The sequence below is a fragment of the Bos grunniens genome, chromosome 23 (genome assembly GCF_055505025.1).
Source record: "Bos grunniens cultivar Pamir isolate PY7600 chromosome 23, Bosgru_T2T1.0, whole genome shotgun sequence".
NCBI lineage: Eukaryota > Metazoa > Chordata > Mammalia > Artiodactyla > Bovidae > Bos > Bos grunniens.
In genome coordinates this window covers 11,759,830-11,777,376 of record NC_141187.1, presented here as the reverse complement: position 1 = coordinate 11,777,376, position 17,547 = coordinate 11,759,830, and the positions used below count along the sequence as shown (strand labels likewise).

At 42.3% G+C, this 17,547-nt stretch overlaps 1 protein-coding gene and 1 pseudogene across 13 annotated transcripts in view; one reads left to right on the top strand and one right to left on the bottom strand.

The window, feature by feature from the left end:
- Nucleotides 1–273: 273 nt before the first annotated feature.
- LOC147346686 (large ribosomal subunit protein eL27 pseudogene) lies at nucleotides 274–755 on the bottom strand (annotated as a pseudogene).
- Nucleotides 756–10,256: 9,501 nt separating this feature from the next.
- STK38 (serine/threonine kinase 38) overlaps nucleotides 10,257–17,547 on the top strand; it is a 41,593-nt gene continuing 34,302 nt past the window's right edge. For 3 of the 13 annotated variants that reach the window (XR_015153111.1, XM_086371395.1, XM_086371388.1), the window contains exons 1-3: nucleotides 10,257–10,535; nucleotides 13,034–13,468; nucleotides 14,991–15,126. Coding sequence is in view for 9 of the 13 variants with exons in the window: in XM_086371395.1 (XP_086227521.1) it covers nucleotides 13,462–13,468; nucleotides 14,991–15,126 (143 nt within the window). In the remaining 4 variants the exon portion in view is untranslated. Of the gene's footprint in view, nucleotides 10,536–13,033; nucleotides 13,469–14,990; nucleotides 15,127–17,547 lie in introns of those variants that run through there. The other 10 variants (XR_015153112.1, XM_086371396.1, XM_086371390.1 and 7 more) reach the window with 6 other exon arrangements.

The following is a 17,547-nucleotide window of genomic DNA, read 5'->3' as shown; positions in this document are numbered from 1 at the left end:
GGTTAAAGCGTCTGCCTGCAATGCGGGAGACCTGGGTTCGATCCCTGGGTCAGGAAGATCCCCTGGAGAAGGAAATGGCAACCCACTCCAGTATTCTTTCCTGGAGAATCCCACGGACAGAGAAGCCTGGTGGGCTACAGTCCATGGGGTCACAAAGAGTCGGACATGACAGCGACTTCACTTCTCTTCACTTCAATACACTACTCAACATAACAATAAACATTATTATCTGCGATGATAACTTTCAGCCAGTTGAGGACATCTAGTTGCTTAAAAGTTCATTAAAATAAATAAAACATAATTGGGGGGGAGGCGGTTATTTTTAGGGACTGAAACAAGACAGACCTAAAACTGCAGCTTTTGGGAGAACCATCTGTTCTTGCCAGTCTTGTATCTCTCCTCAGACTTGAACTTGGCCTCTCGTTTGGCCTTGCGTTTGACAACAGGTTCTCTGAAGATGTCCTCATTGACCACAGCTTTGTCCAAGGGGTTATCCACAGAGTAGTTTGTGGGCCTGAGTTGATTGGAATGATAAACTTTCGCAGAAGACTTGATCTTTGACTTCTTGGCAGTTTTCTTCTTGCCTATGGCACTTGTCACTTTGCAGGAATAGCAATCAATTCCAGCCACCAGAACATGGTTGTAGATTCGGCCTGAGGTGCCATCATCAATGTTCTTCATGATGACTGCTTTGCGTTCGGAGTAGTGACCAGCCAAGACCAGCATCACATTCTGGGTATCATGAACTTGCCCATTTTGGCAGCAATCTCTCAGGGCTACAGCAGAAAGCACAAAATATTAGAAGGAAAGAAAAGAAAAGGGAAGGAGGGAAGGAAGGAAGTAGTCTGAAGGAATACCTACCAAAATGTTGCTTGGCAGTGACTGGGGCTGGGATTGAAAGCAGGGTGGGCAAGTGAGGTGTTAGGACTCACAGTGTAAGGAAACACACTCGCAGGATCAAGAGCATGCGAGTGCAGGGGCCTTCAGTGCTGCAGAGACATCCCTAGATACCTCCCTTGCCTCTGTCTTTGCCCTGATGAGGACCAAGAGCTGCAGGATTGTGGGAATTTTCTCCTCCTTTTTCATTCAGATATATGTTTAAATTCCTTATTACTCCAAGGTATGTGGGCCAGTGGCATTAGAACCACCTGGGAACTTGTTTGAAATTCAGAATCTTAGCTCTGCCCCAGGCTTTCTGAATCAGAAACTGCATTTTATTTTATTTTTTCCTTTCTGGCTGTACCACGAAGCATGCTGAACTTCCCTGACCAGGGAGAGAACCCGTGCCCCCTCCAGTGGAAGCCAGAAGTCTTAACCACTGGACCACCAGGGAAGTCCAGAATCTGCATTTTAACCGAATCGCAGGGGATTTGTTTGCACATTGAAGTCTGAGAAACACTGGGCTAGCAGGCACCACGCACGGTTCCTGCCCTCAACTGGAGGGAATACTCAGAGGCAGTTGATGTCACGGCCACCAAAGGGTCGGACACACACTGCCAGGGATAAGAAGCCTATTCCCTAAGGAACTGTGGTCTTTGCCAAGAGGTTGAGTTTCAGTTGGTGATACAATCACAGGTCCCCTTGACAGAGGAAGAGCAGGTATTACCTTTGGGACAAAGAACAATTCAGAGCAATGTTTAAAGAGAAGGAAAGGGTTAATGGGTGTGAAACTGGGAAAAGGAGCAAGACAGAAAAAAAGAAAGGTGCTAATATTCGAACCAAGTAATTCAAGTCCCACGGAGATGAAGAATGACAGTATACTATAAGCTTGTTTATCCAAGAGTTTTTTAGAGAAAACTGTTATAAAACAGAAACTTGGATTTGGTGAATTATATCAAAATTATAAAAAGGCAGAGATAATATAGAATAGAAAATACAAAGGAAATGACTCTGTTCAGTGTTCCCATTAACCGAGAGTCAATTAATAAGGGTCCTGCTATATGTCTGTTCTCCATTTGATGGTTTAGTCTCTAAGGCTTGTCCGACTCTTGCAGTCCCACGGACTGTAGCCTACCAGGTTCCTCTGTCCAGGGGATTCTCCAGGCAAGAATACTGGAGTGGGTTGCCATTTCCTTCTCCAGGGGATCTTCTTGAAGCAGAAATCAAACCCGGGTCTCCTGCATTGTAGGCAGTTTCTTTTCTGACTGAGATACGAGGGAAGTCTGTTTCTCCATTTAGATTAGTAAAATAGATTAAAAGAGAAGAGCAAAGAAATATATACTGCCAGGGCAAATATTATTGGCTGTATGAGCCAATATTCATTTCTCACTAACCTCTTTTTTCTTTGCCTGCCTCTCTAGAAGATCATAAAAAGCTGAGTTTGCTTTCCCAGGAAGAATGACCATGTGATACAATTCTGGCCAATGAGACCTCTGTGGATGTCCCTAGAAATTACGTGGAGCCATCACCACTCTTACCAGAATGGATTCAGAATGATCGTTCCAGGGCCTGAAGTCGGGTTAAGGTGAGGTGAGCAAGACATTCACCTTGGCATAAGATTTATAAGGGTGGCAAAAAATCAGTAATCAAAGTAATATTTCAATGCAATATTTAAAAAAAATACCAGTTAATGCAAAAAAAAATTCATAATGAATGAAATAACATTTGAAATAAAGGCCAGATCTGACAACACCAGAGTTTCAGAGTGAGGCAAATGAAGCTCAGTATTATAAGAGTAGGATCAGATCACCCTAATTTCCAACTCACAGGTGAGGGCAGGGTGGGGGGTCGAGGGTGGGGATCAAGGTGAATAAGTGATTGGTGGCACTTAGGTTTTGTGCCTACTCTCTAGCTGTAGGAGCCTAAAAAAAAAGAGGTTATCTGCAATTTTCAGTTTTGAGAGGAAGAAGTGGGAAATACAGGAAAGGATTCAGGAGCATGATGGTCAAAAAGAATGAGGTGTCCACTACACTTACTGGAGTCATGGTAAAGTGCCACCATTTGGCCACTCCAGTATTCTTGCCTGGAGAATCCCAGAGACAGAGGAGCCTAGTGGGCTGCTGTCTCTGGGGTCGCAGAGTCGGACACGACTAGCAGCAGCAGCAGCAGAAGGGCTAGATCAGCAATCAGGTTTCTCAGGAGGCAGGTAATGTGGTCTAGTATTCCCATCTTTTTAGTGTAGTCAATGAAGCAAAAGTAGATGTCTTTCTGGAATTCCCTCGCTTTTTCTATGATCTGGTGGATGTTGGCAATTTGATCTCTGGTTCCTCTGTCTTTTCTAAATCCAGCTTGTACATCTAGAAGCTCATATACTGTTGAAGCCTAGCTTGAAGTGTTGCAGGAAGGAGGACCCTTTCCAGGGCCCGAAACTGGGCTCTTGTCTAACACTCGGAAATGAATTGTCTGAGGAGACACATGTGCTGACAAAGTAAGAGATTTTATTGGGAAAGAGCACCCTGGTGGAGAGAGCAGCAGGGTAAGGGAACCCGGGAGAACAGCTCTGCAGAACTGGCTTGCAGTCTTGGGTTTTATGGAGATGGGATTAGTTTCTGGGTTGTCTTTAGCCAATCATTCTGACTCAGAGTTCTTCCTGGTGGTGCACGCCTTGTTCAGCCAAGATGGATGCCAGCGAAAAGGATTCTGGGAGGCGGTCGGACATGCGGTGTCTTCTTTTGACCTTTCCCGAACTCTTCCAGTTGGTGGTTGCTTATTAGTTCTGTGTTCCTTAACAGGACCTCCTGTCATTAAACAACTCATGCAAATAGTTACTATGGTGCCTGGCCAGGGTGGGAAGTTTCAATCAGTGTGCTTCCCCTAACAACTCTCCCCTGAAAGACTTCATACTCAAGATACTTCTTGAGAATTGGAGCAGAGGTCTTTCTTCTGTAACTTCTTCCTGCTGTGCATGGGTGTAGGCCTGCCTAGCAGAGCAGAAGTCTCTCTCTACCTGATTTGAGCCAAGTTATTTTTTGCTTGAAACCAGCATTCACCCTTGTAAATAACAGCAATTTAGTTCGAAACTGTTGGCTCCTCTCAGAGATGAAATAGACAGGGGCCAAACAGGAGACCCACCAGGATGGTCATTACTGGTTCCCAGAAACAGGAGGGAACATTTGGGGTGAGGGCTGCAGGGTTTGTGACTTTGTTTTTTTTTTTAATTGGTTGGTTGTGAGGCAACAGAGTTATGCTCCAGGAATCTTGTATTTAGTCCTCCACCTGGGTCAGGGCTCCAATTCTGTAGAAGAACTCAAAGACATTGTTATGCATATTTCTTTGAGAAGGAACCAGGACCATGTCTGGAGGCTGTACCAACCTTTGATTGTTTCTCCTCTCTTTCCGTATCCCCTGCCTTCCCTGATTAGCAATTGTTTGAATCCACCCTTTAGAACTCAGGGGAGGTCAAGGAGGCTGAATGAAGCCTATATCCTACCGACAAGAAATGGAGAACACAGAACAGATCTGTACTCCAGGGCCCCACAGAGTTCTGCTCAGTTTTAATTTAGGGAACTAGGCAACTATGACTGTCATAACTTCCTGTCAAAATGGAGCATAGGACTGCCTCAGCTTGGAGTATAGACACTGAATTGGAAGTATTTCTGAGTTCCAAGTTCTAGATCTGAGTCTTGTATGATTAAAATCTCAATACCTTGGTCTGCCATTTTGGTGTAACATACCCAATTAGAAGTAATTGGAGGAATGATGACTGGAATTTTAATAGACAAAATAAATCTCATTTCTTTTTAGAAGAATAGGCCTGAAACCCAGTCTGGACCTGGCACTTCAGGGAGACTTGTAGCCAGGTAGCCAGTTGCCTAGCTTTATAAAAAGTAAGGTTGCAGTTACTAGCTTCAGCAGACATTGTTTTGAGAATGGTGGCATCCAAGCCTGACACGACTCAGAAAACTCAAGTGTTTAGCAATACAAGGTCTAATCTGAAAGTACACCCAGAGCATCGCCTAGTTATTTCCCAGGATATCTGAACCATAGCTACTCTATTTTGACTTTTAATTGTAAAATTTTCCGTAATAGCCAAAGCAGATGTTACCATTAATGATGTCAATGTTTCTCTAGGTATGAAAAGATGCAAGAATTGGGACTCATAAAATCTTCTCCTAAAAAGATCTAACTATCTGAAGACCTGTTCTGCCAGTTTTTCCCAGAGCACAGAGGGCCTCATTTCCGATTTTCACCCTGAACTCCTTTCAGGGGAGTTGAAGGTCAGCTGTTGCAGTGGCCATGATTTAATCTTTATGGATATAGATGGCAAGTGTCAGTTTTCAGTTGGCAGAGCCCCTTTTCACTCCTAAATTTGACCATGATTCTGAGGTGGGCATTTCATGACCATTTTATCCCATGGTGCTGAGAATCTCCATTCTCAGGTTTGGCAAAGATTTTGCTGACAGGCCACTCAATGTTCTAGGCCATAAAACAGTATTCAAAATTCTCTGGAACACCTGTCTTACTAGCCTCTTAGTCCAGGAAAACATTCCCTTTTGTTGCTTCTTCCCATATCTAGAGTTACACTGTTACCATCATCGATCTCACATGCAACTATATATTATTTTATCAGAGGCCTCAGTCACACATTTGGCAGTGTAAGAAACAGCAATTTTATAAAACAGATGAAATACAAATAACATAGCTAGCAGTATTAGTAAAGTCATAAGTAAAACTTAAGTTAAGAACTGCCATTAGATGTAGCCCAGTATATCCCAGGTCATCTGACTTAGTCTACTCTGTATGAATCTTTATCTTCCAGGGAAATTATATAGTGGCACTGTCTGTAAGGCACATAGCCCAGTTATCTGTTGTTAAAAAACAAAAATTCCACTAAGTAAATCTTAAGTTGTAATTGACTTTGTTCAGTCTTCGGGAATCAGGCAGTATCCCAGCTAGCACAGAGAAAGGTGCTTGCAGACCTTGTGCAGAATGGATGGTTTTTACAGGCAGGAGCAAGGTGGGCAAGGAAGCAATTAGCAAATGAAAGGAAAGGATTGTTTTAGGCCAGATCACCTTATGTGGGGAAAGGATGAGTTTGAATCATGCAGATTCCATCTTCTTCCTTTGTAGGGGTTGTGGAGGGTGGGATGGAGAGGGTCCAAATGACAGATTACCTTGTTGGTGCTCGTCAGAAAATTCCAGGATGAATGACTGAGACTACATTCCCAGGGAAAGTAAAAACTGCAATTAGATGAGGTATTAAATCTAAGTTTGTTATATTGGGCTTCAGCATAAATGATGCCGTTTTGGGCCTATGGTTTCCTTTTTAACACTACAAACACCCTTTGTAACCAAAAAGGCCCTACTGTACAGTACAAGGAACTCTGCTCAATATTCTATAATAATCTAAGCGGGAAAAGAATTTTAAAAAGAATAGATATATTTATATGTATAAATGAATCACTTTGCTGTATACCTGAAACTAACACAACATTGTAAATCAATTATAGTCCACTATAAAGAGAGAACGGAGAAGGAAATGGCAGCCCACTCTCCAGTGTTCTTGCCTGGAGAGTCCCAGGGACAGGGGAGCCTGGTGGGCTGCCGTCTCTGGGGTCGCACAGAGTCGGACACGACTGAAGTGACTTAGCAGCAGCAGCATAAAGAGAGAAGGCAATGGCACCCCACTCCAGTACTCTTGCCTGGAGAATCCCATGGATGGAGGAGCCTGGAGGGCTGAAGTCCATGGGGTAGCTGAGAGTCGGACACGACTGAGCGACTTCACTTTCACTTTTCACTTTCGTGCATTGGAGAAGGAAATGGCAACCCACTCCAGTGTTCTTGCCTGGAACACTGTTCTTGCTCTCCCAGGGACGGGGGAGCCTGGTGGGCTGCCGTGTATGGGGTCGCACAGAGTTGGACACGACTGAAGTGACTTAGCAGCAGCATAAAATAAAAGTTAAAAAGTAAATGTTAAAAAATAAAAATAAAGGGCAAGACCTTGATCTTGAAAAGTAAAACAACAGCAGCTTAACCTTTGTGACTTGCCAAAGAGACGTGAAGGTCAGAATGGCTGTTTTCTAAAAGATAATAAGATGTGGAGAGAAGGGAATCCTCACGCACTATTGGTGGGAATGGAAATTGGTGCAACTACTATGATAAAAAATTAAAAATAGAACCACTGTTTGATTCAGCTTCTACTCTTGAGTATTTATCCAAAGAAAACAAGAACACTAACTAGAAAAGATATATGCATTCCTATGTTCATTGCAGCATTACTTGAAATAACCAGGTTATGAAAGCAACCTAAGCACCCAACAATAGATGAATGAATAAAGATGTAATATATAAATATATACATATAATATTCATATATGGATATTAATCAGCCATGAAAAAGAACAAAATCTTGCCATTTGCGACAACATGGATGGACCTAGAGGTCCATATTACGCTAAGTGAAGTTAGATGGAGAAAGACAAATGCCATATGATTTCACTTATATGTAGAATGAACAAACATAAAGCAGAAACAGTTATAGATACAAAGAACAAATTGGTGGTTGCTAGAGGAGAGGCAGGTAAGAATGGTGGGGGAAAAAGGTAAGGGAGATTAAAAGTACAAGCTTCTAGTTACAAAATGAATGAGTCATAGGTCTGAAATGTACAGTGTGGAGAATTTAGTCAATAACTATGTAATATCTTTGTATGGTGACACTAGTAAATAGACTTACATCATTTTGAAATGTGGGCTTCCCCGGTGGCTCAGTGGTAAAGAACCCACCTGCAATGCAGGAGACACAGGTTTGATCCCTGGTTTGGGAAGATCTCCTAGAGGAGGGTATGGCAACTCATTCCAGGATTCTTGTCTGGAGAATCCCATGGACAGAGGAGCCTGGCAGGCTATAGTCCATAGGGTCGCAAAGAGTCAGACATGACTGAACACGCATGCACACACACAGGCATTTTGAGATATATAGAAATATTGAGACAGTATGTTGTAGAACAGGAACTAAAGTTGTAGATAAATTATACATCAAAAACAAATAAATGAACTCAACTTATAGAAAAGGGTATCAAATTTGTGATTACCAGAGCAGGGAGGGGAAGTTGAATGAAGGTGGTCAAAAGGTACAAACTTCCAGATTTAAGTACTAGGAATGTAATGGACACTATGATAAATATAATTAACACTGCTGTATACTATATATGAAAGTTTTGTTTCTTTTTAAAAAAAATTTATCTTATTTTGCAAGACAAGGGAGACTAACTTGACTTGGTCACTTCTTGCTTATGCCTCTGGAAATCATGGGCAGAACTTAAACTCTTCGCCAATATTTTTATGAGGTAACCACTAACCAATTCCCTATCATTTAAGAAAAGTCTAATATTGTAACCAATCACTGTGAAGAATAAGCAGTCACTGGGGTCACTAAGAGTCAGGCACAACTGAGCGACTTCACTTTCACTTTTCACTTTCATGCATTGGAGAAGGAAATGGCAACCCACTCCAGTGTTCTTGCCTGGAGAATCCCAGGGACTGGGGAGCCTGGTGGGCTGCCGTCTATGAGGTCGCACAGAGTCGGACATGACTGAAGTGACTTAGCAGCAGCAGCAGCCTCCTCACTAATGTTGTTATTATTTAGTTGCTAAGTTGTGACTGACTCTTGTGATCCCATGGACTGTAGCGCTCCAGGCTCCTAAGACCATGGGATTTCCCAGGCAAGAATACTGAAGTGGGTTGCTGTTTCCTTCCCCAGGGGATCTTCCCGACCCAGGGATTGAACTTGAGTCTCCTGCATTACAGGTGGATTCTTTACCAGTTGAGCCACAAGGGAAGCCCTAAAGTTTTGTTTCTTTAGCTTTGTATTTATATGAGATGATGGATGTTTACTAAGCTTATTGTCATAGTCATTTCGTGAGATAGGTCAAATTATTATTTTGGACACCTTAAATTTATACAGTGCTATATGTCAATTATACCTCAATAATTATGGAAGAAGAAAAAAAATAAAAGAGTTGTGAGGATCACATGAGATTAAGTTCTTGCATGTGGTTCATAAACTGAAAAGTGCTATGCAAAAGTCTGGAACTGTAACTAAGTCGTTAAGGATAGGGAAGACTTTAACAAAAGGCACTGGGGAAGAAGGGCCTCTGGGCAGGGAGAATGAAAAGCAAAGTGGTTTTTTTGTGCTGAGACTAAAGGAAACTGGGCTTTGAAGTCTAGCAAGATGAAAGCAGTCAAGGAAAGCCTATGTTTTTAAGACCATTAAGTAAACAAAGGACCCCAAGCTTAAAGGATTAAAACCAAGCCTTATGGTCTTACACAGATACACAAGAGCCTGGGGGCACATAATACCACAAAACAGTAATGAATGACTTGCACACATGCTTCTTTCGCTGCCTAGATGGCCTCTGTTGAAGGCAGGCAGGGGCATTGTCATCTTTGTTTCCAGGAGCCTGATAATTTCTGCTCAAGGGCACTGCGCTCCATTCTCAAGGAACCAGTGGGCATCCAAAAGTCTTGGGTCCTCGCTAACCCAAGGGATGGGACAGACTCCGCAGCTGGGTAGCCTTGAAAAGCAGGTTCTGTGCACACTGGGGTGCCCTCCCCGTATCCGGTATCAGATGTCCAAACCTATGAGAGCTCACCCCATCCAAGGCAGAGTATGCTAATCCTTACGTTAAGGGAGTGTAGATGGGCGTGGGGGTGGGGGTGGGGAAGGGCTAGGGGGTGGGGTGGGTGGGGACCGATTTATGATGGAAATCAAGAGTTGGTTGGGGACCATGACTACAACAAGTGAAAAAACTTAATGGAACTACGCAGATGGGCGCGAGTACGCGCGCACACGCAAAAATGAGTGCAAGCCTGAGTGGTTAAATCTGAGGTTTGTCATCTAGTTAATTGCTTCGGTCTAGTCCATTGGACAGGACAGGACAGGGAGGCCTGGCGTGCTGCGATTCATGGGGTCGCAAAGAGTCGGACACGACTGAGCGACTGATCTGATCTGAGTCCACTGTACTCCGCCGATATTAATTTCTTGGTTTTGATAACGCAGTGTAGTTATGTAAGATGTTGAGAGAAGCTGGATGGGTGATGGGTAAAAGGGACCTTTTTGTACTAATTCTGTCACTTTGGGGGAGAGTTTATAATTATTTCAAAATGAAAAACAAAAAAAACAAAAGGACTCTCAAGGCAAGCCCAGCCCGGTCCCGCCCACCCCGAAAAGGACCCACCCCTCAGGCTTCTTCGCTCAACTCGGCCTCTCCTGCCCGAATGAGGCGAGGAGGGGCGGGGCGGGGAGGGGGCGCATGCGCAGACCCGGAACTCGCGCCGCGGCTCCGGGAAGTCACGCTTGCGCAGTCTGTCACCCTGGTAGGCGCGCCAGCCCGTCTCCGCGGTGGGAGACTGGGCAGCCTCGGCCCGTGCGCTTGCCGTCTTTTCCGGCAGTTGGGGCTCTTCCTGTCGTCTTCACACCCGCAACCGCCCCGCGGCCCCCTACTTCAGAGTCCCTAACGCGTCCCCACCCCTCCTCCGGTCGGCTGGCAGCTGCTGCGGGGGTTTCGCCTTGCCTCACTTCGAGACCGCTGGCCCGGCTGGCGTCTGCGGCTGTTCGCCGCCCCCAGCCCTGCCTCTCCCCTCAGCCCGGGGCTCCGGTGAGTGTCTTGCTGCCGTTGTCTTCCGTCCATCCCGGCCTTTTCCTTTCTCTCCTCTTTCCCTGACTCTTATTTGGGGTTCTCCCTTTCCCGCCGGCGTCTTCTTTCCAGCCCTGCCCTTTCGGCCCCTGCTGTCAGTGCTTTTCCTCCCGGCTTCCAGAGGCTCCTGACCGGTCCTCCACATGGTTTCCCAGGCTCCGCACCCCGTCTTTTCTCTGTCTTCGAGTGCTGTTGGGGCGGGGTGCCAGGCTCTCTTCTTTCCATGTCGCTTGCTTTGTCTCCTCGCTGCCACCGCTCAGTCCCCTCCAGGATGTCTGTCGGTCGTTACCAATTTTCACGTCCTTTTCTTCTTTTTTTCTGGAGTCTTAAGAATCTGAGGGGTGTTGTCTGAGGCGGTTGTCGAAAACCATCCCCCTCCCCCACCTTGGGGGGCGGCGGTTACCTTTGCGTCTGCCCCCTTCCCTATGGTTAATCTTAGGGTACCGGGCTTCAGATAATCCAACTGAAAACCACAGGAAAATGTAGTGAAGCCGTCTTTAAAGAAGAGAGTGGAGAAGGAAAGTAAGGACTTGGGGCAGAGTCTGTGCAAAAAGACTTCAAGTGTGCAGAATGGCAGGTAGAGTGACCCAGAGCTCCCACTAGACGAACAGACCCAAAGATAATCTTGTTCTTTTTGAAGTGTACAGGGGAAGACTGGAGTGGAGACCACTGCCTTTCTTCTCCCTTTCAGCGCACTTTGGCTCCGAGTTGGAATTAGGCAGTGGATGTGGTTTCCCTAAGCGTAAAACAACCGCCACCACAATAACAGGCTCCAGTCTCCCCCAGGCAAGAGATGGCAGCTTCCTCTTAAGGGGATGAGGTCAACTCTATTCCGCTTGGTATAGAAAACCATTCCATGTCCTAACCCCACCCCCGTCATACATACATATTTTCGGCTCCTAGTAATGGGCATAAGAAACCAATTTTTCCTAGCTAATCTTTTATAAGATACTCAACTAAGTGCATAGCATTGTACCCGATATGGGGAAAAATATTAAAAGCATTATAAGACAGGGTGCTTGCTTTCCAGTGAGTTAGAGTTCCAGGAGGAAAAATTAGATATGTGACTATTAAGGAATAGTCTCAGCTCCAGTGTTGAATTGTCCAAATGAAAGATACTAGGTTGTCAGTCACAAAGAAAGAAAGAATTGGTGAGGAAAGGGGATATTTATGGAGTTCACAGGGTACTTTTGTAAAGTCAGTCAGTTAACCATGCATAACTCTCTAGATACAATGATAGTTTTCATTTGATCTTTTAATGTTTGCCCCAACTTGTGAAGATCACATTCTTCTGTTAGATTTCTTTTTTAACTTTTAAGAGTCCTTGCTTACCTATCATTTCTTAATTCTGAGCTGGAGAATGAAAGAAATAGGGCAAGGGCCTCCAGTGGCCTATAGGTCAGGACAAGAAGGCTTGAGTTGTCAAAGCTTGAGGGAGAGTCGTCTTATGGAAAGTACTTGGTTGACCCAGAAAACCTATAAATTGCTATAGGGCAATAGTAACTTTTGATGAAAGGTTATTAGAATTATCAATTATGAATTTATGAGCAGAGGAAAAGGATGGGGGGGAGGGTTTGAAGAAAGGCCGAAGGGAAGGACAGTGTAACCTTAGCCATTGCATTAGAGACTGAATGAAGGTTGAAAACCATTCTGTTAGAACATTATTGGCCTTTTATAGGAGTAACTTTGAGTGCACTTAATCTCCTGTTGATCTTCTACAAAGTTTAGGAAGACATGCTAGCAACTTAAATGGGTCAAAATTTTGTTCTCCAGTTTTTATATACCCATTAATATAAATGTAATTTTGTTCTTTAACTTTGTTGACAACTGAAAATCATTAATTTGCTCAATTTATGTTTACTAACTGCCTGTTATATGGAAGGCATTGTTTTCTTAGCTTAAACACTCTTTAGTTGTGTTTTTATGTGGAAATAATTTCATTTGTTAAAATGTGTATGTATATGTATAGAGACAGACAAGAACATTCTCCGGAAATTTTCAGACAGGGGAGGAGTACTAAGTACTCTCTTGCTTCAGACTTGTTTTTAAATCTGGTTTTAAAATTTCCTCACCAAACTTAGAGAGCATGTGGTTTTCATTGTGGGTGGAGGGGGTACAGGCTGACAAATAAGGAACCACACCCAAGCTTCATAAACCAGACAGAGGTTTAAAAAGAATTCTGATATCCTAAAAACATTTGAGTTTGCTTTGATGTTAGCAGAAACTTCCCCATAAAAAATAACATTTTATAGTAAGATTGAGACGAGTTCAGTGTCTTGAATTTGTGATTACTGATCATTTTAGCACATCGTGAATGACTGAAGTAGAGCCTTGATTTTGAATCTCTTCTCTGAAAAAATTATTCTTTATGTGATTTCCCCCCCCAGTATCTTTTTGTAAAATTGCTTAATGTTAAGTCTTTTTTCTTAGTAATAATGTGTTTACACATTTCTTAAAAGGCTACATTTAATCTCCGAAACAATTTTAAAAGCTGCTAAGAATCAAGAGGAGAACCTTAAGAAAACTTTTGTAATTAAAAGATGCTTGCTCCTTGGAAGGAAAGCTATGACAAACCTAGACAGTGTATTAAAAAGCAGAGATACCACTTTGCCAAACAAAGGCCTATATAGCAAAGCTAGGGTTTTTCCAGTAGTCATGTACTAATGTGAGAGTTGAACCATAAGGAAGGCTGAATGCCAAAGAATTGATGCTTTTGAATTGTGGTGCTGGATGGAGGAGACTCTTGAGAATCCCTTGGACTGCAAGGAGATCAAACCAGTCAATCCTAAAGGAAATCAACCCTGAATATTCATTGGAAGGACTGATGCTGAAGGTCCCATACTTTGGCTACCTGGTGTGAAGAGCTGAGTCATTGGAAAAGACCTTGATGCTGGGTAAGATTGAGGGCAGGCGGAGGAAGGGTCAACAGAAGATAAGGTGGTTGGATGGCATCCTAAATTCAATGGACATGAGTTTGAGCAAACTCTGGGAGATGGTGAAGGCAGGGAAGCCTGGCATGCTGCAGTCCATGGGGGTCACAAAGAGGCGGACACAACTGAGTGACTAAGTAACAACAAAGCTATTTAAACCTCATTGGTATCAGTTTTCAAATATGTAAAACTAGGAAGTTCGGGCCTCTTGTTTTTAAGGTATCTTTCATCACTAAAGTTATGACTCAGGTTTTTTTCTTTTGTAGTATTGTTTCCATCATAGGTCTTTGTTTTAACTTGTCAATTCAGATAGATAGCAGACATCTGTCGAATACCATAAGCCATGTCACAGTACATTTATACCTATAGGTGAAGATTTTAGTCATAGATTTTTTTTTAAATTATAGAAATTTTAAATTTAAAAGTTCTTGGTAACTTAGTACACACTCATTGAAGAAAATGTGGAAAAACACAAACAAGAAGATGATCTGTTGTATTCTCACTGCCCAGAGTTAGACCACTAATAATATTTTTCCCCACTGGTAACATTTTTATATATGTTTCTAATAATTCTGTGCATATACAGTAAACACATAAAAGTGAAATGGTATATGTTCTGTTTTATAACATTATTTTCAATTAGATTGGAAATATTTTTCCTGAAAAATGTTTTTTGTTTTATTCTTTAAAGGCTTGCCTGACAAACATTTAAAGATATTTAGTTGTCTGCATGTTATTTCATTGTAGGACTTTCCCATGATTTAATCAGTTCTGTTCTTGGTTATTCAAGTTACTTGTAGTTTTTCTTTGTCATTACAATGTTGCATTGAATCCCCTTGTGTGTGAATCCTTGTGGGTCTTTGATTCCTTCGAGGTAGATTCCTAGATGGCAAAGAGTGGTACTGTCTGTGTTACATGTTCTTAATATATGTGTCTGGTATTGTGGTCTTGTTCCCTTCTTTCTGAAAAATGCAACGCTCTTCCTTAAGGATATATTCATGTCGCTTTTGCTATATGGTAATTTCTTTGTATGTTTCCACAGCATTTTACTTGTTGATTTGCTTACTGAATTGCTTCTAGTTTCTCCTAACACAGTTGATGGCATAAGGACCATCTTCTATAGTGCACATCTTGTTCATGTTCCCTTAAGAGCCTGTGTGGAGTGGGGAAGTCCCTGGCAGTCTGGTGGTTTCGTCTCTGCGCTTCCACTACAGGGAGCACGGGTTCCATTGGCACAAGAAAAATAAAAAAGGAACCTGTGTGATAGTTTCTCTAGGCCTTATACCTAGGCATGGTAGTTCTGTGTCAAAAAACTTTAATGTATACTTGTTTTCACCAAGTATTCTGTTTGTCTGGGTTTTGTTTTATACTGTTTGTATTCCAGAAAACTTAGGTCAATTTACATTCCTACTAGTAGGGTAGGAGAGTACAGAACTGGTGGATTCCATCTCCAAAACTAATACCTCTTTTTTTTCATTGTTTCTAGCAGCCATGGCAATGACAGGCTCAACACCTTGCTCGTCCATGAGTAGTCACACAAAGGAAAGGGTGACGATGACCAAAGTGACACTGGAGAATTTTTATAGCAACCTTATTGCTCAACATGAAGAACGAGAAATGAGGTAAAGAATTTTGAGAAAATCGAGTCATGGTTTTGGGATCCTTCTCTTGTATCATGAATCACATTTGTAATATGATTGAAAGAAGACAAGAGTAGCAGCAACCATGTTCTAACCAGTTCCATTACAGTGGAGTAACAGTGTCATTGATTTCCAAGGTCCTTGCTAATAACCCACTTATTTCTATTTCTGTTTACTGGTCAAGAACATAAAATTCCATAGTACTACAAGAAGTTAATTGGACCAAAACCTTGCAGTTCATCGTTAAGGCACTGTGATATAATGGAAAGAGCAGCATTATGGAGCCAGATCTGGGTTTAGAATCCTGCCTTTACCATCTGGTTGATGTATGAGGTTAGAACAGATTTTTAGTCTTTCTGCACATCAGTTCTCCTATCTGGAAAATGAGGAGAGTACTACTTGCCTTTCAGCATTGCTGTAGGTATTGAATGTAACACATATGAGTACCCACCAAAGTGCGTCACACCTAGTAATCACGTGAGTGGTGGTAGTAGTAGCGTTACTGAGTCAAAGCTCATGCTGCTCGCTGCACTGACAGACCAGTAAATTGAGAGATGAGTTGTTGGGGCAAGGAATAGTGACTTTATTCTGAAAGTGAGAAAACTGAGAAGATGGTGGACTCATAGCTCTAAAGAACCACCTTGCCTAAGGCTTTTCTTCCACTAACTGGAGAGGGAGTAAAGTCAGACATTTCCTGGTTCTAGTCAGCCTCCAGAGGGGTTGTTTTAATTTCTTCCTCCCTGCAATCATTCACAGGTAGGCCTGGTCATGATTGTTCTATGAGTTAAACAAAGGCCTTTTAGCTTAATGCTCATTACTTGAGAGGCAGGGTTACCAGAGATGGGTCATTACATATAATTTAAGCTTATAAGGCGAAATGGCAACCCACTCCAGTGTTCTTGCCTGGAGAATCCGAGGGACGGGAGCCTGGTGGGCTGCCGTCTATGGGGTCGCACAGAGTCGGACACAACTGCCTCGACTTAGCAGCAGCAGCAGCAAAGGGTCTTCCCTATTAGAGTGGCAGGTATTGTTACTGATCTAGTGTGTACTATCCATGAAGTAACTCATTTAAAATTTTTTTCCATTATTTTATTAAGAAAATATTCAGAAGCACAGAAAAGTTGAAAGAATTGTTTTCAATAAATACCCATACAGACATCATATAGATTCTACATTTATCATTTATCACATATTGATCTGTCCATCCCTTAATACATTCATTAATTCATCTTAATCTTTTTGCTTGTACTTCAAAGTATGTTGCGGATGTCTGTATGTTTTATCTCTGAATATTTCTGCTTGTATAATGAGTTTGATATATATATTTCTTAAGGGAGTTTAAAGTTTGCATACAATGAAATGTACCACCTTAAGGGTACATTTTGATGAATTTTGACAAAAATATATACCTGTGTAACTTAAATCTTCGGAGAAGGCAATGGCACCCCCCACTCCAGTACTCTTGCCTGGAAAATCCCATGGACGGAGGAGCCTGGTGGGCTGCAGTCCATGGGGTCGAGGAGAGTCAGACACGACTGAGCGACTTCACTTTCACTTTCATGCATTGGAGAAGGAAATGGCAACCTACTCCAGTGTTCTTGCCTGGAGAATCCCAGGGACGGGGGAGCCTGGTGGGCTGCTGTCTATGGGGTCACACAGAGTTGGACACGACTGAAGCGACTTAGCAGCAACTTAAACCTTTCTCAAGACAGACTGTTACCATTACCCCCGAAGGGTCTTTCCTGGAGATTCTTCTTCAACCCCTGGCCACTGCTGTTGTGGTTTTGTTTCTACCATAGATTAATATTGTCTGTTCCATACAAATGGAACATGTAAATGGATTCATTTGAATAAAGCATCTTGCACTCAGCCTAATGTTTTAAAAGTTCATCCATTTTGCTATTGTGTCCATAGTTTGTTCCTTTATATTCCTGAATACCATTCTGTTTTCTGATTATACCATAGTTTGCTTGTATGTTCTTTTATTGATAAAAAATTAGGCTTTTTAAAGTTTTTGGCTGTTCTGAGTAAGTTGCTCTGAACATTTATGTATAGATCTTTTCGCGAACATTTGTTTTCAGTTCTTAGGTAAATATTTAGAAATGGACTAGCTGGCTCTTGGCTCATAAATATACATAAATATGTGTTTAGTTTTATGAGAAGTTGCTAGACATTTTTCTAAAATATTTCCAATGATGTATGAGAGTTGTAGTTGCTTTATATATATATTTTTTAAACATTGGTATTGTCAGTCTTTTAACTAGCTGCTTTTGTGGATGCTCAGTGTTATTTGATTGTTTTTTTAATTTGCATTTCCTTAATGATTAAATGATGTTCAACATTTTTATTTATATGCCTTTTGGCCATATTTTCCTTTGTAAAGTGTTTGTTCAAATTTTTTTT